Source organism: Cibotium barometz, chromosome 28, assembly GCF_041138505.1.
Source record: "Cibotium barometz isolate CiBa-2024 chromosome 28, ASM4113850v1, whole genome shotgun sequence".
Classification (NCBI taxonomy): domain Eukaryota; kingdom Viridiplantae; phylum Streptophyta; class Polypodiopsida; order Cyatheales; family Cibotiaceae; genus Cibotium; species Cibotium barometz.
In genome coordinates this window covers 41,743,014-41,769,910 of record NC_141073.1, presented here as the reverse complement: position 1 = coordinate 41,769,910, position 26,897 = coordinate 41,743,014, and the positions used below count along the sequence as shown (strand labels likewise).

The window sequence follows — 26,897 nt, the reverse complement described above, 5'->3', positions numbered from 1 at the left end:
CTATGTACATCATGTATAGCAAGTGAGTTGGATGTGTATCCATAAAGCGAATAGCAAGTTAGTTGTATGTGTATCTATAAAGAATTAGGATCATTCTTTAGTTCTTTTATGTGTTTAAGCATGCAATGAAGGAGTGATAGCATGACATTGGGACATGAAATAATGGATCCAAACATTAAAGGACGTAGCTTTGCACATCTAGATGAGAATTGATTAATCACAAGGCATAAACACATGTGCATCAACCAATAATGTCATTCTACAATCAGGACATATTAGGATAATGGCAATGTGATTCTACAACTAGGATATATTATAGTATTATGCATGTCCTACATCTTAAAGTTTGAAAAATCTAGGGACATTCAAATATTTAGTAAGGGGGTACGATCCTTTGAAAATTTTGATAACCCTAATTTGGCTGCAAAGCGTGATGAATGCGCTCAATGTTTGTTTAGTCAACAATCTCTTACTCAAGGACAAATAGAAAGTTGGTGATGATAACACAACAACAACATTCCACATGAAATTGCAACCAAGAGCTGATGCATTTGAGTTGATGTGCCATGTCATGAAGGATCCTTTGATGGGGTTGGGTATTTGATTAAGGTTGATGACATTCAAAGCATAGGGCTGGCCATAGCACGACTATGTGCTATGGTCAACCCTATGAGCTGATGCATTTGAGTCGATGTGCAAGATCCTTTGATGGGGTTGGGTATTTGATTAAGGTTGATGACATTCAAAGCAAAGGGTTGACCATAGCACGTGCATCATTTTGTAAACGCGACAACCGGAGTTTTGTTGAGGAGAGGAGGTGGGGCATATGACTCCCCTCTTAACAAGGGGAGTGGTTTGTTGAGTAATGAGTTTGGTGCATGATGGATCATATGTGACTCCCCTCTTAAGAAGGGCAGTGGTTTTTGAGAGGCCATAATTCAAAGTTCAAGCAGATTGGTGCTCTATTACAGCGTTGGGCTGCAATGGCTACAAGGATGTGCATGGATGGGTGCAGTGCAATGTTAAACACCAAGTCTCTCGTTAGCACAGCTGTGGTACCGGCAAGGAGAAAGCTAAAGGCCCGGGTTGAGGTTTGCACTTGTTCATGCATGGACTCCGTACTGCAAAAAATACTCCGCAGCATTTTGTTAACCCTTTCTACCTGCTCGTGCGCCCAGCTTGTCAAAATAAAACCCCGGCTTCAACCAAGCATCTACACACCGGGTCCTCTAGACGAGAGTTTCCTCAGCTTGTTCAGAAGCAAAATGGCGCAGGTTAGGGCCACTGGCACGATTTCTGTTAACAATTTATTTTGCCCATAACAGCCAAGGTAATTACATGATCAAAACATCAGTACTAAAAGATTAGGGCATGCTATTTAATGCTTTTTTTGCTATGAATCTTGTGTGTGTGTGTGTGTGGGGGGGGGTGGGGAGGGTGGAGCAAAGAAAATACTGAATTCTCATGGCTAGCATAAAGCATAAGGTTATTGGCTATGAGGGTAGTTATGGAATATCAGAGCATGGGATTCTATTGGTTCATTGGCTACGAAGTTAGGATAGGTTAGTGATGGATTATTATCAGGGTTTATTGTGAAGTTTTGTCCATTTTTAAGGCATATTTGTTGATTTATTCATTAAGATTTTGTTCACAAAGTGGGCATTGGGCCACAGAACTCATCGCTTCTTTGGCTTTGAAGATCGCTCCAGGAAGTAGGATGGGATTCGCCAAAGCCTGGATATGATGGCTTGATCGAAATTGCAAAACGCCTCTTCATGAAGAGTAAGGACAGAACAGAGGTAGAGGCAGCATCGGTAGGCACTCTGCACCAAACATGTGGTATGCATTTTGTCGAATAACGGGTGGTGTAACTAGGTGCTTGTGATAGAAGGGCTAATTGGATTTGAGCTATTACATGTGTATTTTGACTATGACATGGTAATTCATCCTACCAGCATACATGCCTAAGATTCTGCTAGTGAAACTATGCTAATTGCCCCATATAATATATTATATGCTATGAACATCAACATATTTTTGCCATTAAAGAGTCTCAAGCTTTGGACTCTTGTTTAGCACAACTGATTTTAATTTACTTGCTGTTGGCAGGTGCGGATACTGAGGTCTTTATTCCCTCCATTTTTACTCCCTTTGTTTAGAGCACTTGTTGCTCCTTTGTTTGGAGGCAAACCAGCGGCTATTTTAACTGGTAAATTTCTGCTTTTGCCATTCAACTATTGTTTCTTTCATACATTTTTTCATGTATGAAAGGCTTGTTGATTGCACAATGCAAACAGCTAGAGTAACTCAAGCAACATGTCAATGGCTAATGGGACCTTGCTCAGTCAATGCCATTGATTTGCAAGATGGCTCATCTCTGGAAAGTGGGGTAAGCCTTGTGAATATTTGCAAGATTACAGTACAGAGGAAGTAGGCGAAAATTCTTGATTACTCTATTGTTTTGCATGTGATACGTTGACATGACGAGATTCATTCAATTTGGCTAAAGATGAAGCAAAGGAATAATGATCTTTGTTGATTGCGGATAGGTTCGTGTGGAGCGGTGCAAGTATCTGGAGGAGAGCAAATGTGCTGGCATTTGTATTCACACATGTAAAATACCAAGTCAGGTGATGAGCTCGAAAGTTTGCTCCAAAGTCTTGCTTATGCACTTCACACAGAAATGCATGTTGCTCATGGACACATACAAGTGTATGAGTTATTTTTGAAAATACCTAGTGATATGCAGTTGTGAATTTTGTTATTGCTACATACATGTAATATGCGGAAGCTTCGTAGAAGAATCGGTAACTTCAATACTCAGAATTCAGCACTCTTTTCGTGACGGAAAATTAACGCACAAACTGAAAGGAGAAGTGCAGAAAATAGAGAGAGAGAGGGAGAGGTGGAGAGGACACAGAATTGGGTCCCAATTACCCTCTGTAGGGCCCCCACCATGGATGGTGTATTTGCTTTATTAGAATGATGAGAAAATCTGAAAGAAAATACAGCAATCTTGGACCTTTTCTTGGCTGGGAATACCCTGCCCTTGACCTGAATCCTTCACCCCTTTGCTAAGCACCCTCTTGGCTTTGTCTAGCCTCTTATGCTTGAGCTCTTGGTGGAGAATGAGATGAATGAATGGGATTATGGGCCATTCTATTTATACTAGCTCAACTACAGCAGTCGGCCAGTGCTACTGCAGTCAGCCAGCATTAAATGCTCCCACGACCAGAAATTCAGCAATAAATGCTGAATTAAATCCCAAAAAATGCTGCATTTTTCCTCTAAAGGTTGAGAAGGTGATGCGCCTAAATTCCAATGGCTAGGCAAGGCTTTTGCACACATCCCAAGGGCTGGGCAGCCTGTATGGGCTGCCCCATTATAGCCATGTAAAGGCTGTAAACTCCTGGAATTTGCCTTATTCTTGCCCTAGGGCTGTCCTACAGCCCCTCCATGGCTGGTGGGTTCAGCTTGGGCCTTCCTAGCCCTCATGGGTGTGGTTCCACACCATTCCCATGCCCACACTAAGATCCGGGGTAGCCCTATGGGCTGGCCCCTTGTCCTAAACACTAACTACACAGTGATCTGGCATCCGGTACCATACCAGATACACAGAATCACTGACATCATTCTAGAGGGAGACTCACAGCGCGGACTGGCACTGTTTCATGTGCAGGACAATGCACACCTGACCTTAGACTCCTGTGCAGGACAATGCACACCTGACCTCGGACATCTGAGATGGATCCCTGGCTGACTCGTCCCGGACTGGGCTCACATGGGACCAGTTCACCATCCCAGGTCTTGCACCTTCTGTAAAGAAAAAACTACGTGGCATCCAAGTGCGGGATGCACGTGACAATACATTTCCATGCAGTGCATAGTGGTTAAGAGAGGTTATTTACATGTGGCACTGAACATGGGTCGTACACGGATTGAATGCTTCAGTCAAAAATATATGTGTAGAGATTTTGATGTATGTTTATGAAGTGAGAAACTTTGACACGGAAATAAATCGGAAAAATTTGGGGAAGCATGATCTGGGATGTGATTTGTGGTTATGAAGAGACCAATATGGGAGTAAATTGAGAGAAATTGGAGAAAATTGAAAGTAGGAACAAATTTGGGGAAAGTGGGAAAATGAAGGAAGAAAGATGAGACAATTTGAGCACATTGTACACTAAACCTATTCCAATTAAGGTGAGGCACCTCTAGAGATCAGGTTGCCTTTGGAATTCACATGATACAATGCCTCCCATTGTGACTTGCGGAAGCTCTCGGAGTCTTCTTTTAGCCCTAAGTGCTGCATAGGAACACTTGATGCAAGAACAATCAACATAGATAAAGAATAGAGGGAGAGAAGTGCTGTAATTTCAGTATATTTCTATAGTACAAAAATGTGTATATGTTTGTAAAAATCCATGGCCTTTGGCCTGCCGAAAAGGGTGACACAAAACCTAATCTAGACCTCAAGGGTCCTATCCATGACCAAACTCCAAGTGGGAGTGAGATGATGAACCATGAACAATGTTATGCCTTTTTATAGGCTCTTGGAATACTAAATCGATTGGCTGACCTGCTGTCGTCAAGTTCCATGGACACACCAATAAATATATATGATGCTGACTTCATCTGCAGGCTCCAATCCACATGGCTGACTGCTATCGTAATTAAGTCGGGCTTCTTCTACATAAATCTGAGCCTGGCTAGTGCCCAAATCTAATGTTTATGTGTTGCCCACCAGGGGATTAGCCTTGGATTAGGCATGTCCATGTGCATGCACATGACATCCCCTCTTGCATGACGGGATTCCAACCTTTGACCTTGGATGACTATCATCATCCCTTTGTCTCCTTATGGACTCCCAAACTTGTCATCCTTCCCTCCAAGCAACTTTTCACTGAAAGCCTTGCCCTGTCTTTGACTCCACTCCAAATCTGGTGGGTAGAGATCTGTGCATCCGTTCCACTTTGTCCCCTTGCCGTTCTTGCCTTGTCCCTAAACACAAACATGAATCCTTCTTCTTGAAACCAATCTTGGCACCCTTGGCTCCACCCCTTGGATGAACATCATCCCTTGGGGTTGCTCTATAAAAGCCTTCCTTGGTAGCCCCAATTGGCTACGGACTCTCATGAAACCCTCCCCTTGGGTTTGCTTGACACCAACAAGTTTCCCGGCGGGGGGGGGGGGGGGGCTTGACACATGTTGCGTTACTCTCCTCGGACCTCTGCAGTTCTTCTAGGACACCAACAACACTTAGGATAGTTGAGCTTGATGCTGTGATACCATTGTAATCTCCTCATTCCCCTCTATCTTATAAGTTGCCATGAGGCTCTTGTTGTGAGGATTATGTTGTTAATCCTGCATATTGTGTACTAATTACTACTTAAGTAATTAACTTAGAACAAGAACCTTCAGGAGAACACTTGAGACAAGATTGAATTGACTTGTTGTTATTAAACTGAGTACAATAGGTCTCTTATATAGGAGATGAAGAGACACATTTGAAGAGGCATGTCCTTTGATGAAAGGACATGACCTTAGACGAAAGGGTACAACTTTTAGGCTAAGGGATGTGTCCAGTCGATGTAGAGGCACAACCATTCACTAAGGGATACAACCATTCGTCGAAGAGATGTGGCTATTCGATGAAGAGGTACATCCTTTGACGAAGAGTCGCAACCAGTCGAGGGTAGGGGTTCCCTTTGGCTGGTAACTCTTTGCATCTGCAACAGTAATCAGCAATGAAGAGAGAATCTGATATATAAACACGTCACAATCGTGACATTCCCTCCCATTTAAAATAAAATCCAGGGGTAGTTGTTGAGACTCTGGAAGAAGGGAAATGATTGAATTGCTTCTGCATCCAAAGCTCTAGCTGCTAGATCCCATGTCATGGCATTATTGTTGACCATAACAATCTTGCACATACTAAACTGAATATTAACTGCATCTGCAACTTGTCTCATCTTTACCGAAAGTATGAGAATCATATCTGGAACTCTTTTGTTAACATCATTGGTAACTTCGAGCTTTGTCCAAGAAAAGATTGAATCTTCATCTGCCTTTAGAGAAACCATAAGCAAACTGTCTTGAATCTCCAATATCAAGGATTGTGTCACCAAACTTTGCATTTGGTTAGTGACCATCATTTGAAAATCTGAAAAGGATTCCATTGGCTTGTCTGGAACACGGATGTCTTCAAGGGTTGTCGTAGATGAAGAAGACGTATTGTTTAAAGGCTCTTCCATCTGCAAAGATAGTGCATCGAGACTAGGACAAGTATTGTCCAAAGAGTCATGTGCAATGACTGAAGTCATACTGCAAGAGTCTATATGAGAATTATCCTTTGTACCATTCAAGGTAAGAACTGGAGTCTTCAAACTTGAAGAATCTTCATTCATCATTGCAACTGCGTCGGTTATTGTGTAAGAGACAAAGACTTCATTCTGCAGGGGCGGTGACAAGGCTTTTGTTTTTGCCTGGACCACAGCCAAAGAAGTTGTGCGCATTTGGGATGCCACACATGAACCAGAACCTCTTGAATCTTCAGCTTTTTCAGCGGGTATTAAGGCTTCCAGAGTAGGAGGAGCATGGCATGGCTCGCAAGGGGGAACTTGTCCAGCGTTGCGGCATTCACGACCGAGTACTCGACTAGGGTCGGAAATATGTGCCACTATGTGAGCCCACTTCGAAGAGATTGATGACTCTTCAAGGGGAGATCTTCTGAAAGCTTCATATTGCTGCTTTGGCTTCTGCTGATAGTGATTCAAAGATGGATCTTTCTCATAACTGTTGTAATGTTGAGAATGTTTGCGATGAGCATGCAGAGGCTCGAACGAAGGTATTTCATGTCTGGTGGTCTCTACAGAATTGTGCTGATGAGGACACGAAACCTGTTGTGGGTGTTGTACGCCGAGAAGTTGCTTGTCGGAAGCTTGAGGAGGCTTTGGCTCACCATGGATCAAGTGTGACGAAAAAGTAGCCAGAGAAGGCTTCAAGAGTAGTTGAAATGCCTTCATTTCATGCCCGAGAAGGAAAATCGGTGAAGAAAATGAGGATTTGAGGCCGCTTTCAACACTTTATGCTTGTTGTAATTTCTGGACAGCAACAAAATTCTGCACTGCAGGGTTTGGTGGAAGCCTTACATGCCAAGAAAGTCATTGCCAAGACAAGAGGGGCATACATGAAGAGGGCTGCATCCTGGGGGGTCTGGTTGCCGAATCGCCAACGGAAAGGGGGGGTGCCGGTTCACATTAGCGCACGCCTGTTGGTTTTTTTTTTTCTTAAACATTCGCTGGTTGGGGGCTGGCCGTTGGGTTCTCCCTTTTTTTTAAAAAAAAATGTGCGCTGGTCGGCGGCTGGTTTCCTTGCCCTTCGCTGGCGGGTGGCCGTTGGGCGCTGGCTGCCGGCTGCTCACGTGGCTGGTGGAAGCCACGTGTATAGAGGCTTAAGTATAAGCCTTAGTTTAGGTGTAAGGTGACGGCCAGCAAGGGGTGCGCCGCTTCGTAGGGGCGCCGTCAGCAAAGCGAAAAGGTGGCGAATCGGCGATGAGGCGCTTGGTCGGCAGCCTGCATGTATCAACTAGGCTCACGACCGGCAGCTGCTTCCAGCAAGCAAGGGCTCACGTTGGCAGAGGCGAAGAGAGGGGGGGGCTTGGTCCTTGATGAGGCGCACCCAAACGGGGGAAGGGGGCTGATTTCGTGCGCGCGGAAAGGAGGCTGATATGCTCGCGCGTCAAAGAGGGAGGCTGAAATTTTATTTTTATTTTTTTTGAAGAGGAGAGGGCGCCCAATGGTCAGGTTTTTTTTAAAAAAAAGTCCAGGGTCACTTTTTTTCTTTTATAACACATGCCGTTTTAATGTGAAAGGGCATGTTTTAAAAGATGTGTCCCTTCTAAGGGGTGCATCACTTGGAGAGGCTCCGAGAGGGTAAAAGGAACATGGAGGAGGCTAATTTGAGCACTTCCACGCGCCACGCGGGACAGGGCACTGCCAACAGTGCCACGCCGAACCTTCCAGGACATTAAGTGAGCGCCCGTAGGTGTACCGCCAGGGGTGGAACTAGCTTGCAAGGCGGCTAGGCACGAAGGCCGAAGGGCAGCAAGGACCCGTCTAGGTACGAGGTGCGAGGGCGGTGACTCCGGGTGCACGAGGCGCGTTCACGGGACCGCCGAGGGCGCGGGCAGAGGGGGACGGCTGCAAGAACTCCATCGGGTTGGGATGGGGAAAAAATTTCAGCGAGGCTTAATCTTTAGGCATCTGCTGCGGGTGAGAAGATCTTTCCTCCGCCTCCATACAACACCGAGAAGAGGGGTGTACGAGGGAGTGCCGCGGAGAGGGTGAGGGCTTCACAACCCACGGGTAGGAAAAAAATTCGCTCTGATACCACTGTGAGGATTATGTTGTTAATCCTGCATATTGTGTACTAATTACTACTTAAGTAATTAACTTAGAACAAGAACCTTCAGGAGAACACTTGAGACAAGATTGAATTGACTTGTTGTTATTAAACTGAGTACAATAGGTCTCTTATATAGGAGATGAAGAGACACATTTGAAGAGGCATGTCCTTTGATGAAAGGACATGACCTTAGACGAAAGGGTACAACTTTTAGGCTAAGGGATGTGTCCAGTCGATGTAGAGGCACAACCATTCACTAAGGGATACAACCATTCGTCGAAGAGATGTGGCTATTCGATGAAGAGGTACATCCTTTGACGAAGAGTCGCAACCAGTCGAGGGTAGGGGTTCCCTTTGGCTGGTAACTCTTTGCATCTGCAACAGTAATCAGCAATGAAGAGAGAATCTGATATATAAACACGTCACAATCGTGACACTTGTAGAGATCGAGGTTGATGGACCATCCTTTTTGCTCCAAGAAACCAAAAAGTTATGTGACATTTGCCAAAACTCCATTGTTGCAGATGTACTTGAAGAAAACAATGTCAGAGGGCAGTGGAAAGATGTAGACAAATGACAAAAACGCTGAAGCTCCAAGAGATATGAGAGAAAACAACAAAACACTGATGCACTAATCCTCAAGAAAAGAGGGGATACAACCAGCCCGTAGGTGAGGAGTGGACTCCGTAGGCAGAGGGCTGAGGGTGCTCACCAAAGTGATCAAGAATGATCAAGGAATGATGGAATGTGAGGAAGAGGGCAGCACATATATATACTTCTATATGAGTTGGCTGATAGCATCCTAGTCCCTCACACGACCTGAAAATAGGTGAAAAACTCCATAGAAGGGCGGGCAACCCACATTAAAGGCCCATAAAATAGGGGAAAAATATGGGAAAAATTGGGGAAAATATGGGGAATGCTTGAGCATAGAAATGCCCCCCGTAAAATGCTTGTGCATGCCACGTGGACATGCTTCCGCCCTGATCTGGACAGGCAGTAGGACAGAGTCAGACACCTTTTTAGGGCTGAGTGGGACCAAGAGGGCTGTAGCTAGTGACCAGCAACAGAGGATGAGAAGGCGTGGACCAGGCGGCAGCCTCACAAGGCTGTGAAGGGCGGCAGTGTGGAGCTTTTATTAGTGCAGCCAGCAACAGCCCGACAGGAGGAAAACGCCAGAATTGTGCTGGTCGGCAGCATTAAATGCTGGTAGATCTCCAAGGAGGATGGTCGGTGTTCAGCAAAGCCATAGGGAAAGGGCAGTCCGTGGGTGGATGCCAAAGGGCATACCGGTGAGCCCATAGGAATATTGTTTCCAAGGGATGGTAGTCATCCAAGGGTGGAGCGAAAATGCCAGTGATCAGCCTCAAGGAAGGACACCAAGACCCCGTGTTCAAGGGACAAGGCATGAAGGCAGGGGGACTCAGTGGATCAAGATGCAAGTTCTTCAAGCGGAGCCATCGTGGAGGATAGCAATGTTTTCTAGGAGTCAAGTTGCCAGACGTCCAAGGATGACAGTGAGGAGACACGGCAGGGAGTGAGGGATGATGACAATCATCCAAAGAGGTCCCGTCATCAAGTTTAGCAGGGGGGGATATCACGTGCATGCCACGTGGACATGCTTCCGCCCTGATCTGGACAGGCAGTAGGACAGAGTCAGACACCTTTTTAGGGCTGAGTGGGACCAAGAGGGCTATAGCCAGTGACCAGCAACAGAGGATGAAAAGGCGTGGACTAGGCGGCAGCCTCACAAGGCTGTGAAGGGCAGCGTGGAGCTTTCATTAGTGCAGCCAGCAGCAGCCCGACAAGAGGAAAACGCCAGAATTGTGCTGGTCGGCAGCATTAAATGCTGGTCGGCCAGATTTGGTCTAGTTTGGGTCCAGTCAGCCAGTTTTGCAAGGGCCTATATAAAGAGGGCCAGGTCTCTTAGTCATTCATTCAAGTTCCCACTTGGGACTTGGGTCATTAGTTAGAAGTGCAAGAACCTTTTCAAGGGAAGCTCAGCTTCCAACATGGCATTGTAACAGACAAGTATATGAATAAGATTTTGAGTAGGTTAGGTTACTGCTTCCTCTCTTGTGTTTTTATCTGGTTGTTTGTGCATCAAGCATCCAGTGGGAGTGCTGCGTTTTTCTTATGAGTGATGATCTGGCCACAGAGGCTTCCGCATGTGACATTGGTATCAGAGCGCCAGCACTCAGCAGGATTTCTAGTGCTCCAAGAGCAGACCCAAGAGAAGGTGCACAGTCCGAGGCAAGGAACACAGCTAAGGGTAGATCTCCAAGGAGGATGGTCGGTGTTCAGCAAAGCCATAGGGAAAGGGCAGTCCGTGGGTGGATGCCAAAGGGCATACCGGTGAGCCCATAGGAATACTGGTTCCAAGGGATGGTAGTCATCCAAGGGTGGAGCGAAGATGCCAGTGATCAGCCTCAAGGAAGGACACCAAGACCCCGTGTTCAAGGGACATGGCATGAAGGCAGGGGGACTCAATGGATCAGGATGCAAGTTCTTCAAGCGGAGCCGTCGTGGAGGATAGCAATGTTTTCTAGGTTAAGTCAAGTTGCCAGACGTCCAAGGATGATAGTGAGGAGACACGGCAGGGAATGAGGGATGATGACAGTCATCCAAAGAGGTCCCGTCATCAAGTTTAGCAGGGGGGGATGTCACGTGCATGCCACGTGGACATGCTTCCGCCCTGATTTGGACAGGCAGTAGGACAGAGTCAGACACCTTTTTAGGGCTGAGTGGGACCAAGAGGGCTGTAGCCAATGACTAGCAACAGAGGATGAGAAGGCGTGGACCAGGCGGCAGCCTCACAAGGCTGTGAAGGGCAGCATGGAGCTTTCATTAGTGCAGCCAGCAGCAGCCCGACAGGAGGAAAACGCCAGAATTGTGCTGGTCGGCAGCATTAAATGCTGGTCGGCCAGATTTGGTCCAGTTTGGGTCCAGTCAGCGAGTTTTGCAAGGGCCTATATAAAGAGGGCTAGGTCTCTTAGTCGTTCATTCAAGTTCCCACTTGGGACTTGGGTCATTAGTTAGAAGTGCAAGAACCTTTTCAAGGGAAGCTCAGCTTCCAACATGGCATTGTAACAGACAAGGATATGAATAAGATAATGAGTAGGTTAGGTTACTGCTTCCTCTCTTGTGTTTTTATCTAGTTGTTTGTGCATCAAGCATCCAGTGGGAGTGCTGCGTTTTTCTTATGAGTGATGATCTGGCCATAGAGGCTTCCGCATGTGACATTGGTATCAGAGCGCCAGCACTCAGCAGGATTTCTAGTGCTCCAAGAGCAGACCCAAGAGAAGGTGCACAGTCCGAGGCAAGGAACACAGCTAAGGGTAGAACTCCAAGGAGGATGGTCGGTGTTCAGCAAAGCCATAGCATTGGGGGCACGCAACCATGAGCGAAAGGTGTTTATGTTGTGTGGGGAAGCTTAGAAAGGCTTCAACTGTGCATGCGCGGGCTAAAAATAGGAGTTTTAGCTCACGTTTACCTTGCGCGCGTGAACGCACCCTTAAGGTTAAAAATGGTCTTTTGCGGCGTTTTATGCGTGAAAAAGTGAGTCGAGGAGATAGACCATAAGTACCTCTAAAGGTTTGGAAATATTAAAAATTTTGATTAAATTTTTTTTGGATGGTATGTTCGTACGCTTAGGTTGGTACGGCCGTACGCTTAGGATGGTATGCTTGTGGCTAAGGTCTGTTGGTGGATGCCAAAGGGCATACAGGTGAGCCCATAGGAATATTGGTTCCAAGGGATGGTAGTCATCCAAGGGTGGAGCGAAGATGCCAATGATCAGCCTCGAGGAAGGACACCAAGACCCCGTGTTCAAGGGACAGGGCATGAAGGTAGGGGGACTCAGTGGATCAGGATGCAAGTTCTTCAAGCGGAGGCGTCGCGGAGGATAGCAATGTTTTCTAGGTTAAGTCAAGTTGCCAGACGTCCAAGGATGACAGTGAGGAGACACGGCAGGGAATGAGGGATGATGACAGTCATCCAAAGAGGTCCCGTCATCAAGTTTAGCAGGGGGGGATGTCACGTGCATGCCACGTGGACATGCTTCCGCCCTGATCTAGACAGGCAGTAGGACAGAGTCAGACACCTTTTTAGGGCTGAGTGGGACCAAGAGGGCTGTAGCCAGTGACCAGCAACAGAGGATGAGAAGGCGTGGACCAGGCAGCAGCCTCACAAGGCTGTGAAGGGCAGCATGGAGCTTTCATTAGTGTAGCCAGCAGCAGCCCGACAGGAGGAAAATGCTAGAATTGTGCTGGTCGGCCAGATTTGGTCCAGTCGGCCTAGTTTGGGTCCAGTCGGACATTTTTGCAAGGGCTTATATAAAGAGGGCTAGGTCTCTTAGTCATTCATTCAAGTTCCCACTTGGGACTTGGGTTATTAGTTAGAAGTGCAAGAACCTTTTCACGGGAAAATAGCTTCCAGCATGGCATTGTAACATACAAGTATATGAATAAGATTTTGAGTAGGTTAGGTTACTGCTTCCTCTCGTGTTTTTATCCGGTTGTTTGTGCATCAAGCATCCAGTGGGAGTGCTGCGTTTTTCTTATGAGTGATGATCTAGCCACAGAGGCTTCCGCATGTGACATTCTTGCACACAGGAGCTATCTGGTACAGAATTTGCAAAACGGAGCCTTGATGAAAAAAACGCAAACGTGAGTGACACAGATGTGATGGGGTTCTTTGCAATGGATCTCCACTCCCTTATGAGAGAAAAAATTTGAAGCCTTTCTGGCATCTGCCATCATAAACCCAACGCTTTGATACCAATGTAACATGGGTGCTTGTGGAAGCATGTTTATGAATTGATTGATTGCGATTAGCGCCTAATCAAAGACTTACACTCGTGTTCAAACTGCTGCTTCTTCATGCTCAATACACAGTAGAGAGAGATGACCTAATCTACCATGTATTACTAACATGAAATGTACACAATGCTGCATAGAGATTCTCAATGGTAGCATTGCTCTTGAGTTCGTAATGACTCAATGATGATCAATGACCAACATTAGGCTCCTATTTATAGTGTCTAATGTTGGTGAGCTGGCTATCAACTCTACCAGCCCTCATAATCATGTCCAACTAGGTGTGTTCACATAGTAACCCAATAATTGTGTCCACATTGGGATGCTTGTTGGGTGCCTAGACAATATTACAAAGATTTGGCACAATACCCTTACAAACACATAAATCCAGCCGTGTACTTGACCTCTCAGCTGGACAATGGTAAAACCATGTCCATCTCACCGTTGGGAGGGTGTGCACGTGACATCTGCATGCCTTCGGGACAGGAGTACATGGGATTTGGGTTTTGCGATCCATTTGAACTGATTTGACGCTCCAACATACACGAAAAAATTACAAAAATCGAAAAAATTGTAAAATTCATTTCAATATCACAAAATATCGAAGAGATATCCATGAAACAGATTGTTCTTTTGATTATAAATTAACAGCTACACATGGAGTAGCTCGAGCCATGTGACCACTTGCACTCGCATTCAAAATCAATGCTTTTGTTACAAAATAGCCAAAATATGGTGCTTATGTCAATCGCACTCTAGATGACACAAATCTGTGTAAAAACAGAATTTGGGTTGATAATGATTAAGAATAAGATCAATTCTCCATGCTTTTTCCTTCATGAAGACCCACCTTGAAAAGCATGTACTAGTAATAGGAAAATGCATCCAAAGTAGAGTGTCTTGAAGCTATAACAACCCTTTTCAAATGGCCACAACCTTTGATGCTGGTGTCTTATGAACACGTTCGTTCCAAGCTCTACAAACGATGTAAGGCTGAACTCCATCATCTTGACCTTCAAATAAGACCTACAAACATGTGGCTTGGAAAACTAGGCAAAAAATTAGCTTAAAAACCACTTTTGTAGCAACTTACGACCTTCAATTGTGGAGATCAATATTGAGGAAATCAGCTAAAATTCAGAGGGAGAGTTTTTGTCACGTGCACCCTGCATTGGAAACACAGTGACACACTGGCATCATCATTAGTGCAACATTTGTACAGAAATAGCACGTTTTTAGGAACATTTGTCGTATGTTGTGACCCCATTGTGAGTCCTCAGTTCAGGGACAGTCAGGCCCGAGGTACGTAGGTCAGTCTCCGAGCCATAGAAGTCGGTCTGGAGTCAATCCTCTTAACCCACTTGGAGAACCCCATCATATAAGTACATGTAGCAGTCAGCCATAGCTTAGGTTTGCATTAAAAGCATTTCGCATGCCTATGGGCTAGCCAAAGGCCAGCCCATGGCTACAACATTGTTTAGCAGCTTGTAAGCATATGACTGAATTGACCAGCAGCATATATTCATATATAAGCAAGCGCTTGGTCACAACATAATCCACCAATCCAAGGGCACTATAGAAGACTCTTTTGAGCCAATTATGCAAGTCTAGGATAGCTGTAGGACTACACATCTGCTGGCGATTTCATACCCACTAGTCCCAAAAATTGTATCTTCATCTTTCTGTTGGCTATGTTATAAATTTGGTACGTGTATATAAGAAGTGTCATTTTAAAACCTTTGCGTTTCGCCCAAAAGAGATGAAACAAAACGAAACCTTCGAAACGGACGAAAAGTTTCATGTTACTATGGTTTCCACAGAAGGAGCCCACGGTCATCCAGTGCGATAACCAGAGCTGTATCGCTATTGCTTGGAACCCGGTCTTCCATGCCTGGACCAAGCACATAGAGATACAATATCACTTTGTTCATGAGAAGATCTTAGCTGGTGACATCTTGCTTCTTTATTGTTCGATGGAGGACAATGTGGTGGACCTCTTCACGAAGTCTCTACCTCGGGCTATGCTCCGGCGGCACTCCAGCTCACTGGGGTTGGTTCCACATCCAGGAGCTGAGAGGGGGTGTTAGCAATCATCTCTTGTGTGTTGGGGTAAAGGCGTTATGCCCACCCTTATAGTGTGTACAAGCCCATAAGTTATAGTACATAGTACACTTAGTACTTTTAATGTACTAAGTGCACTATGTGTACTAGTGCAATATACATGTGTGATAGGGGAGTCACACACTCATTCCCTGATGAGTTGACTTATCCCCACAACTCTCTCTCTCTCTCCCTTGTTGTTTCTCTGTGTATGTCTCCCACATAATTCTCTAACCCTAATTCTCCCCTTCAACTGGTATCAGAGCCTGAACTTCCAACATGTTGTGTCGAATTTGCTGTAGAGGAGAAGAAGGTGCAGGCGCTGATTTCTCTCCTGGCTTAGGTAGCAAATCAAGGCTTGTGCTGCTTGTGTTGAACGCTAGGCTGTTTGTGTAAGCAGCAAGGTGCTGGTGGCCTTAAAGTGTAACAAAGAAGCGTAAGGCTGTGTGAGCGTGGAGTTCCAGCGCCGCACAGCAGGCGTTGAGGCGTTGGTCCAAAAAACGTAGCAGCGCACGGGGTGTAGACTGGCGCTAGGCGAAGCATGCGAATACGTCAACAAGGCGAAGCAGGCGGAAATACAGGCGAAGGCGAATACGTCAACAAGGCGTTAATCGTGTAGCGCTACAAAGCGTAATACACGTCGGCTGGCAGCAAGCGTTGGTCGCTAATCGTGTAGCGAGCCACTAGGCGTGAGCTTCAGCGAGCTTGGCCGCACGGGGCTACTTGTCAGCAAGCTTGGCTTTGGTGCCTCCCCCCTCGGTAACGTTTTCGGGAACGTGAAGGAGGAAGACGCAATAGCTTCTGTCCACGAAGCAGCTCGCAGCGGCATCAACTTCTTATTGACACACGGACGCCCTGCCTGAAACGGGCCAGCAGACAAGCTGTTGATGAGGCAAGCCCCTTCGTAAACCCTCAAACAGGCACAGACTGATCTTCATAGCCACCTCCCTTTTCTGCAGCAGCAGCATCATCACCCCTTTTCCTGCAATAACAAAATTCAGCATGCAAATTGAAGAAAAATCAGAAATTACAAGGTATTTTCCTCAATTTTTTTTTGGGATTTGCAATTGAGCAAGTACAATCAACAATTGAGCAAGTATAGGTGTCGAATTGCTCAATTTTGAGCAAAATTGGCAAAATTGGGTGACATTGGTCACAATCAGGATCAATTTGCAGGAAATTGGTCACAATCAGGATCAATTTGCAGAAATTGGATGTCGAAATTTGGGGTTTTTGATGTAATTGTGCAATTAAGCACTCATACATGCTGTATGATGTGAGAAATCGCACATTTGGGCAAAATTGCAGCAAATTGCAGTGCAAATCAAGGGGCTTTGTGCCGATTTGGTTGATTTGCATGCAGGCAATCGCGGTTGATGCTGTGGATAATGTGTTGATGCCTTACAAGCACTCAATGTGCCTGTAAATCAAGGGGCTTTCATGTATTGGATGTATATGTGGCCAGGGGGAAGCATCGTGAAGACTCTGGATGCCTTCATGTGCGTCAATGTACCATGTATGATCAGCAATTGATCTTAAATCAAGGGGCTTTTCAAGATTTTATGCTTGTTGAGCTTGGCAAAGCAGCAGGCAAGACATTTATGCCTTGAATCCTCAGAAATCAGCTTGCAGTCAAGGGGCTTTTGCCCAATTTCTGTTCGGGACTGTTGAATGCAGTGTTCGGAATTGTAAAAGTCTGATTTTCACTCATTTGGACAGCCAGGAAAGCATTTATTGCTAATGTACCTGCTGGTACAGATTTGGCACAGCTTTGTGCAAGTTTTGGCATGGCTGTACACTGATTTGAGTGAGCAAAAGGTTCAATTTCAGCTGCTGTACTTGCCGGTACAGGTTTGGTACATCATTGGTGAGCTCTTGGTACTGTTGTACAGTACTTTGGAAGGGCAACAGAGCACATTTAAGGTGCTGTCCTAAATCTGCAGCAACCAGATTTTGGTGTTTTCATCACATAAAGTGGGAGAAAAGTTGCATTTGTGCTTCCGCAGTGGGAGATAAAGCTTGGGAGAACAACTGTGAGCACTTTGTGTGCTTTTTGGTGCAATGTTTGCACATTTTGCAGGGAGTCAGGCATTGACAGGTTGCATATTGCTATGGCAACCACAGGTGAGAGCTCTTCATTGCTTCACATCAAGAAGCTTGAAGGCTCACATAACTATGATATTTGGCAAACCCAGTGCTATAATGTGTTGCTCCAGAAAAAGCAGCACAAGCCTATCAAAGAAAGGGGTGTAAAGCCCGCTTCTCTTACTGCTGAAGAGTGGGAAGACATGGATGAGCTCGCAAGATCCACCATCATGTTGTCTGTGTCAGACACTTTACTTTTCAGCATTCGTGAAGAGAAGACAGCTTGGGGAATGTGGCAAAGATTGCAGGACTTGTATGCCCAGCAAAGTGCCTCAAGCAAAGTGTATTGGTTGAAGAAACTCATAGGTCTTCAGATGAAGGAAGGGGCGTCTATGGCAGCCCACCTCAATGAGTTTAATGGTATTGTCAGCCAAGTTATAAATCAAAAGTTGGCAATGGACGATGAGTTCAAAGCCACTTTTCTCTTATGCACTTTGCCAGAGAGTTGGGACACATTCAGGACAGCCACTAGCAATTCGAATGCTATGTTGTCATATGCAGATGTTGAGGGTGCTCTTCTTCAAGAAGAGATGAACAGGAAGAACAACTCTGTTGGAAAGTCCAATGCAATGAATGCACGTGGGAGATCCCAACAAAGGGGAAAAAGCCAAGAACAGGGAAGGAGCAAGTCTCGCTCCAAAAAGGACTTGGAATGCCATTATTGTGGCAAGAAGGGACACATCAAAAAGCAATGCTACAAATGGAAAAATGATCAAAAGGAAAAGGGAAAAGGCAAAGACAAAGAGAAAGATGAAGCCAAAGATGTAAAGCCAAAGGGCAAAAGTGGAGTCAAGATTGAAGAAATCAATGTGTCACATGCAGGTGGCAGTGAGGATGAGGTCCTATTTACGTCTTCACTTGATGCCCATTCACTTCTTACAAGTGGTCATGGTATGCACTCATGGATCATTGATTCAGGTGCCTCCTTTCATGTCACAGGTTGCAGAGACTTGTTTGCCAGGTATACTGCTGGCAATGAAGGAGTGGTTTATTTGGGTGATAACCATGCATGCAAGATTCTTGGCAGAGGTGATGTGAGGCTTGTATTTTCAGATGGCTCACAGCTTATGCTCCATGATGTCAGGCATGTGCCTGAGATCAAGAAGAACCTGCTTTCTACTGGACAGCTTGATGATGCTGATTATGTTACCACATTTGGTCGTGGAAAGTGGAAGATTAGTAAGGGCTCACTGGTTGTTGCCAGAGGCTCTAAGGTGGACACTCTTTATTTCATGCATGCAGGTGTTTGTCACCATGCTAATGTAAATGCAACCGAGCTGCCGGAAATTTCTATGTGGCATAGCCGGTTGGGACACATGAGTGTCAAGGGAATGGAGCAACTGTCTCGTTTGGGTTACTTGCCTTCTCTAAAGTTTTCAAGTTTTCAGTTTTGTGAGCATTGTATATATGGCAGGCAACTCCAGTGCCCCCACAAGAAAGCTCTTGGACAGAAAGATGCTTAGTTAGAGCTTGTGCATACAGATGTATGTGAGATGCCTCAGCTTTCTTTGGGAGGGGCAAAATATTTTGTCTCTTTTATTGATGATGCCACACGTAAGGTGTGGGTTTATCCTCTTCGTTTGAAGAGTGATACATTCTCAGTGTTTGAGAAGTTTGTTGCTCTTGTTGAGAATCAAACTGGCAAAACACCGAAGGCTTTGCGTTCCGACAATGGTGGAGAGTATATGTCCAAACAGTTTCAGGACTTTTGTGATGCTAAAGGCATCAAGAGGGAGCTCTCTACTCCTTATGATCCTCCACAAAACGGGACAGCAGAGAGGATGAACAGGACCATTCAGGAGAAGGTCCGTTCTATGTTGTCACATGCTGCATTACCTCATGGTTTTTGGGCTGAAGCTGTTATGACAGCCGTTCACCTTATAAACAGGTCACCTAACACGAGGCTTGGTGGGAAAGTGCCAGAGGAAGTATGGACAGGGAAGCCTCCGTCATACAAGCACTTGAGAGTGTTTGGTTGCGTTGCGTACGTGCACATACGCAGGGAAATGCGCACCAAACTTGATCCTAAGTCTCACAAATGCATATTCCTAGGATATGGTGATAGAGGTGAAATGGGGTATAGACTTTGGGATCCCGTGAATAGAAAGATTATACGCAGCAATGATGTCATTTTTGATGAAACATGCATGTATAAGGAGCCTGCAAGGCAACAGGAGCCTGGCAGAGTCATCTTTGATGATGATGGACATCATGGACAACAACCAAGGGCTGTAAATCAGCCATTACAGCAGCAAAACCAGCCCTTAAATGGTGCTGAAAATGGTCCAAATGGACAGCCAGAGATGGCAGAAGATATCCCTATGGATATACCACAGTTGGAGGAGATACCGGGCATGATATTTCAGCCTTATGGCATGGAACAGGAGCCACCAATGGGTGATATGCAGGCTGGACAGCAACCTGCAAATGATGGTCATTGGGTACGGAGGTCCACTAGACCCTCCAGAGCCCTTGACAGGTTTGTTCCAGGGGTTGACTACTTGATGCTTACTGACTGTGGGGAGCCCTCATGTTATAAGGAGGCTTTACAGAGGGCAGACAAGGCTCTTTGGGAGCGTGCCATGAAGTCAGAGATGGATTCTCTGCATAAAAATGGAACTTGGAAGTTGGTGCATTTGCCTACAGGCAAGAAGGTTTTGCCATGCAAGTGGGTATACAGGCTCAAAGTTGCACCAGATGCAAAGCCAAGATACAAAGCCAGGTTAGTGGCTAAGGGCTTTAAGCAAGAATATGGTGTGGACTTTGAGGAGATCTTCTCTCCAGTGGTCAAAATGACCACACTTAGAGCTGTGTTAGCTTTGGTTGCGCATGATGATCTGGACTTGATTCAGATGGATGTGAAGACTGCTTTTCTTCACGGTGATCTCCATGAGGAGATATATATGCAGCAGCCAGAGGGTTATGCAGTGAGTGGAAAGGAGAAGCTTGTATGCAAGCTGAAAAAGAGTCTTTATGGGCTCAAACAGGCACCGAGGGAATGGTATCATAAATTTGATACATTCATGAAATCTCAGAAATTCAGGAGAAGTGACATAGATCACTGCTTATACACCAAAAAAGCTTTGGATGGCAGTCTATTGATCCTCATCTTGTATGTTGATGATATGTTGATTGCCGGGAAATCTCGTAAAGAGATGGATGCCTTGAAGCAGAGGCTGCATCAAACCTTTGATATGAAGGATTTGGGTGATGCAAATCACATTTTGGGTATGCGGATACTTCGGGACATAAATCAGCATGTGTTGTATTTGTTTCAGAAGGAATATATTGGCAAAGTTTTGCAGAGGTTCAATATGGACGGGGGGATGAAGACTAGTACTCCTTTGCCTCCATATGTGAAACTCAGTGCTATGGACAGCCCACAGTCAGATAGAGACAGGGCTGATATGGCCAAGATTCCGTATGCTTCAGCTTGTGGCAGTCTCATGTATGCCATGGTTGCTACTAGGCCGGACATTGCATTTGCAGTGGGAGTGGTTTCTAGATACATGGCCAACCTTTCAAGAAGCATTGGGAAGCAGTGAAAGGTGTCATGAGATACCTGAAGGGCACACAGGATATGTGCATTTGCTTTGGCAAACAGGATGCATTAGTGCATGGTTACACGGATTCGGATTATGCCGGTCATCCAGATAACCGGAAGTCTACTACTGGTTATGTATTTACATTCACAGGAGGTGCTGTGTCATGGATATCCAGGATGCAGAAGTGCACAGTCTTATCTACTACAGAGGCCGAGTATATTGCAGCCACAGAGGCTTGCAAGGAGGCATTATGGCTATCTCGGTTAGTGGTTGATTTGGGCTATACAGGGGATATTCCATTGTTGCATTGTGATAGTCAGAGTGCCATCCTGTTGGCAAAGAACCCTGTCTTTCATGCAAAGACGAAGCATGTGGATGTGAAGTATCACTTCATCAGAGAGGTGATAGAGAACAACGCTTGTTAAGATTCATACGGATGACAACCCGGCTGATCTGTTGACAAAGAGTTTGCCTCCGGAGCGGTTTGCTCATTGCAAACACTTGATGGGCATTGGATGAGGCCAGTTTCAGCCTTGATATGGCCTTGTATATTATCATGTACGTGCTGATTTTTTCTTTTCCTTCATTTAAGGGCACTTTGCCTTTAAGTGGGAGGTTGTTGGGGTAAAGGCGTTATGCCCACCCTTGTAGTGTGTACAAGCCCATAAGTTATAGTACATAGTACACTTAGTACTTTTAATGTACTAAGTGCACTATGTGTACTAGTGCAATATACATGTGTGATAGGGGAGTCACACACTCATTCCCTGATGAGTTGACTTATCCCCACAACTCTCTCTCTCTCTCCCTTGTTGTTTCTCTGTGTATGTCTCCCACATAATTCTCTAACCCTAATTCTCCCCTTCATTGTGGGTGTGCCCGCCCATATTTAGTGTCTTTCCATTTTTCCTCACTCTCCATATATTTTCCTATTTATCTGGAGGTGTGTATGGGCTGTCAGCTACCCCCAGATGCTGGCTGACTGTGTTTTCTTGCTGCCCGACCCATTCCTCAGTGCTGGTCAACTGTGTTTATACTAGCCGACTGACATGTTGCTGGTTGTGGGCAGCTAGGGCTGCTGTTGGCTGATTATGGGCTGGCCAACCAGCAGCCAGGGGCCATTTTATTGCCCCTACACTCCATCTTGTATATTTCCAGGATTTTATTGCTGTATATAGCAGAGTTACACAGCTTCTCTCTCTCTCTCTTTCATCTGTGTATTGCTCTCTACAGCAGTTGTCTTCATTTCCGCTGTGCATTCTGACAGGAGGTTCTCAGGAGTGTTCCCAACAAATGGCAGTGTGCTTACACAGGAGGATGATGTGTGGAGGTCAATGTTTTGTTAGGAAATGCTTGGGATTCTTGTCTTAAGGCTCTTGGTTGTTTTTATCCCAGATCATGGCAGAGTAGCAGTGGCAAAGCTAGACTGAAGGGAATCTATGATCACCTTGTGATCATGGAGTCAAAAACTCCTCTCTCCCAAGGTGTGGGCAAAGCCCCCTCCTGAATTCTCTTTGCATATCCATCTTTTCCGTGTAAGATACCCCACTTGCTGCCTTGAGTGTTTACCGAATGTTTGGTGGATACACTTCCTCCCACAGCATGCGACAAAGGAGTTTTTTTTCCCCCTGGTATAGATAGGGTGGTGAGCTGTCTTGGGTGTGACCTGTGGCCAGTTTGTTAGAAGTCATCTCTTGTCTAGTTTTATACACCAGGGCCTTTGTTGTGGGTGTGCCCGCCCTTATGAGGTGTTTTATCATTTTTCCCCACTCCGCATTTTTCCCCTATTTTTTCCATTTTTTCTGTGGCTTGGGAGGCAGCCCTGAGGCGGCTGGAGGACCAGTAGTTGGCCGACTGCCCAGACATCAGTCGTGGACTTCTGGATGCTGGCCGACTGGATGCATGCAGTCGTGGGCCTCATTTGCTGCTGGCCGACTGTTGATACAGTCGTGGGCTGCCCTATAGCAGGCCGATTGCTGATGTGGGGGCATATAAATAGGCCCCCAGTCCCCTTGCCACTTGTGTATCATACCCGGGATCTTCTTGTGTATATAGAGCAGAGTTACACGCCTACATCTCTCTCTCTTGTGCTGTATTTTTCTGCATGCATTTTGCTCGTGTTCCCAGATTTGGTCATCATCTCCGCTGCGTATTCTGACATGGTATCAGAGCCTAGGTTCTAGATAGTTCTTGGGATTTGTGTGAGCACATGAAGAGGATTTCCTTGGAAGTACAGATGCGGGTTATGAACCCTGCAAAGTCGTCGACGATGCGGGAGCATATTAACAAGTTGTAGGCTCTTCAGCAGGAAGTTCTTCAGGCTGGGAAGGAGATATCGTCAGAGGACATGGCCATAACGTTGCTATCACATTTGCCCTCTTCGTACTCAGCATTTTACTCGTCTTAGATTACCAGTGGGCAGGCTCAGCACCATCACGTGGGAGGAGCTTGTGCCCATGGTCCTAGACCAGGAGGAATGATTCACGAATCCTCCTCAGGGTGGAGGTTCGGAGGCCTTAACTGGCTAACGGTCGAAAGGCCGTAACACGGGCAAAGGGAAGGCTTCGTCGGAGAAGTCTTCTGAGAAGAAGTCCGTTACTGACCGCGAGAAACTAAAGGCAGAGAGGACCTGTAATGATTGTGGCGAGAAAGGCCACTATTGGAGGCAGTGTCCCAAGCGGAAGACCGAGAAGGGTGAAGATTCCTCAGCAGCAATCATGAAGACTCCAGCTTTTGTGCACCTGGAGGTGGTGGACACTGATGTTTCATTTTCTTCAGGCAGGGAGGAGATTGGAGGACTCTCCGCAACGGATACTCAGTAGATAGTGGTGCTTCCAGGCACATGACTCCTTCCCGTTCCGGTTTACAGGATCTCTGCAGGCTTTCTGGTCACATTCTTACTTGGGATACATCCACTATCCTAGTTCACAGTGAGGGCAGGAGGGAGATAGTTCCCGATGGCAGAGGGGGGGGAGCATTCCTCCCAGGTGTTGTATGTTCCGGCACTTGGTTTTCATCTGTTGTCAGTGCATCAGGTTTGCACGGCTGGCGTACGGGTGGAATTTGATGAGCATTTTGTTGCTCTCCGGAACAAAGCAACAGGCCAAGTGGTTTGGGAAGGCGGAGTGGAGAATGGAGTTTACAAGCTTTCAGCACTCTCTCTCCTAGGTCCTCAGGTTTGTGATGAGTGGCAGTCTGGTAATGGCCACTTGTGTGTGGATATGCTGCAAGTGTAGGCTTTCCGGGACCAGATGGGGGATAGCTTGCCAGTAGATGGCAGCAGTTGGCAGGAACTTTCCAGTACCGATGTTGGAAGTTCTTGTGTTCGTCAGTCAGAGGAAATTGAACAGGTAACTTATGCTCTGATGCCTCGTAGTATTCGGGACAAAGAACCTCCGGTAGATGAGGATGTTCTTTCCACGGGGACCTTTCGGAAAGCCAGGCAGGTGGCAGTTGATTACTTGCAGAAGGAGGTGGTTTCTCTAGGCTTTGTGGTTCCGGACTCAGAGGGGGTGGGTGACAGGTTTCAGAAGGCCTTGCGTGGTCTTCATCAGGTTTCTAGGACTTGTTTTTGCACCGTAATAGGTGTTGATCCTTGTGAGCAGTGTGATGCCTTTTTGACTCAGGAGCAGAATGGTTCATTGATCTGGTTGATGGATACCAGATTGGACGGGAGCTTCCTGATGAGGCAGTTGAGCTCATGGTTGCGGATGTCTCTTTGGGAGGTAGGATTGTGTTTCCTGTGGTTTCTGCAGCATGCGAAGGATCATGGACTCTTGTACACAGGAGGGGGATTGTTGGATGGAGTCCGACTCCACGGTTGGAGTGACTCGGTTTGGGGAGGAGATCCGGACACGAGGAGATCTACTTCAGGCCCAGGAGCAGTTTTATGGAGCAGTAAGAAGCAGTCATCTTTTGCCTTGTCGAGCACAGAGGCAGAGTACCGGGCTGCTTGTGATGCTGCTTGTGAGGTGGTGAGGTTGCAGAGGTTGCATTGCAGGTTTGGGCTTCCACTAGATGAACCCATGGTCATCCAGAGGCACTTTGTTCGTGAACAGATCGTTGCTGATGACATCTTGCTAGAGTTCTGTTCGACGGAGGACAGTAATGTGGACCTCTTCACGAAGTCGCTATCTCAGGATTTGCTAAGGCGGCACCCCAGCTCCCTGTGGTTGGTTTCACAGCCAGGAGCTGAGAGGGGGTGTTAGAAGTCATCTCCTGTCTAGTTTTATACACCAGGGCCTTTGTTGTGGGTGTGCCCGCCCTTATGAGGTGTTTTATCATTTTTCCCCACTCCGCATTTTTCCCCTATTTTTCCCATTTTTTCTGTGGCTTGGGAGGCAGCCCTGAGGCGGTTGGAGGACTAGTAGCTGGCCGACTGCCCAGACATCAGTCGTGGACTTCTGGATGCTGGCCGACTAGATGTATGCAGTCGTGGGCCTCATTTGCTGCTGGCCGACTGTTGATACAGTCGTGGGCTGCCCTACAGCAGGCCGACTGCTGATGTGGGGGCATATAAATAGGCCCCCAGCCCCCTTGCCACTTGTGTATCATACCCGGGATCTTCTTGTGTATATAGAGCAAAGTTACACGCCTACATCTCTCTCTCTCTTGTGCTGTATTTTCTGCATGCGTTTTGCTCTTGTGTTCCCAGATCTGGTCATCATCTCTGCTGCGTATTCTGACACAGTTTTAGTAGTGGGTGCTATCTCCTTGCACCTTTGGCTGTGTGAGGATAGACACGTGGCTATGCTTCATCAGGATCCAGAGGAGTGGCAGTGATGAGACACTTCTATGGACCTAGTGACAGATTTGAGCTAATGTAACTATTAATAGAACTTACTTCTTTTGCAAGAACAGAGAAGGGGATATGCCAGCAGCCATTTTCATTAAGTTTGAATTGGCAAATTGTTACAAAGAATTATCTCAACTCTGTGCCATCTGAGACGTTTTACAAAAAACATTACATGTACTTAGTTTCACATTTTATTTTCTCATTATTCATAAGTTGAAATCCCTGTAACATCCTCAATTATATACTGGCGACATTCTGGTCAGTGTATGCTGACGTACAGTTCTTACAGAGTTTTATTACAGATTACATGGGGGTTCCATTGACAATGGAGCCAAACTTTGAAGACTTTAGCTGTCAGGTAAAACGGTTTCTTTTCAAATCAGTGTTAGCTGGTTGAGTCATCTCATGCAAGAAAGAGCACATGCACTGTGCACACGCGCAAAACTTCTGGATTTGGACTCTTGCTTCCTGGATTTTTGTATTGATATGAACTTTTTTTTTTGGCAGTTCAAGTTTGGGGTGGAAGCTCCTGCAAGAAAGGATGATGAAAGCTTGAAGACCCCTTGCTTGGAAGTTTGTCCCCTGGCTTTAACTCGATTAAACTCCGCAAAAACCCCTGCTTCTGAGCGTTGCCCTCAAGCATTGTAGATTGCTGGGATACTCATGTATAATGTTATTGTGCTAATGCTTCATAAAGCAATTGCAAATTATTGAAGGTTGGATGATGTTATGTAGACTATACATTGTTTACGGCTCTAGTGACTACCATGAGTATATAACATGCACGTTCCTAAAAGGTGAATTTGGGCATGTTCCTGGATTCATCTAGGTATATATGTATATGTAGCGTGTTTATAAAAATAAGGGAATCTTTACTTTGTGTGCAAGTTCCTTGGGTAGTTGTGGAGGATCATAACCATGGTTTTAACCCAGCCAATCACCCTCCACTCGGCCTCCAGGATGGTTTAAGTTTTTCACATCCTTAGCATTCAATAAAATAACAGTGCACAATGTAGTTAAGGCAGATCTCAATGTAGAAAGAAACGGAGATGGAGACTGTATGGACTATGAAAGAAAGGTGCACAATGT

General features: G+C 45.9%; 1 protein-coding gene across 3 annotated transcripts; it reads left to right on the top strand.

Moving 5' to 3' along the window:
* Positions 1 to 803: 803 nt before the first annotated feature.
* On the top strand, positions 804 to 26,670 carry LOC147622831 (beta-carotene isomerase D27). Of its 3 annotated transcripts, XM_086822472.1 has the most exons (8): positions 817 to 1,091; positions 1,179 to 1,274; positions 1,710 to 1,814; positions 2,110 to 2,209; positions 2,298 to 2,389; positions 2,550 to 2,630; positions 26,098 to 26,166; positions 26,316 to 26,659. In XM_086822472.1, the coding sequence occupies exons 1-8, from the start codon at positions 984 to 986 to the stop codon at positions 26,454 to 26,456; spliced, it is 792 nt and encodes a 263-aa protein (XP_086678598.1). In that variant the 5' UTR covers positions 817 to 983; the 3' UTR covers positions 26,457 to 26,659. The 3 variants fall into 3 exon arrangements, with proteins under 3 accessions (XP_086678599.1, XP_086678597.1, XP_086678598.1); XM_086822471.1 differs by having other exon boundaries at positions 809 to 1,274; positions 26,316 to 26,670; XM_086822473.1 differs by lacking the exons at positions 26,098 to 26,166; positions 26,316 to 26,659 and adding an exon at positions 22,409 to 22,711 and having other exon boundaries at positions 804 to 1,274.
* The last annotated feature ends 227 nt before the right edge of the window (positions 26,671 to 26,897 follow it).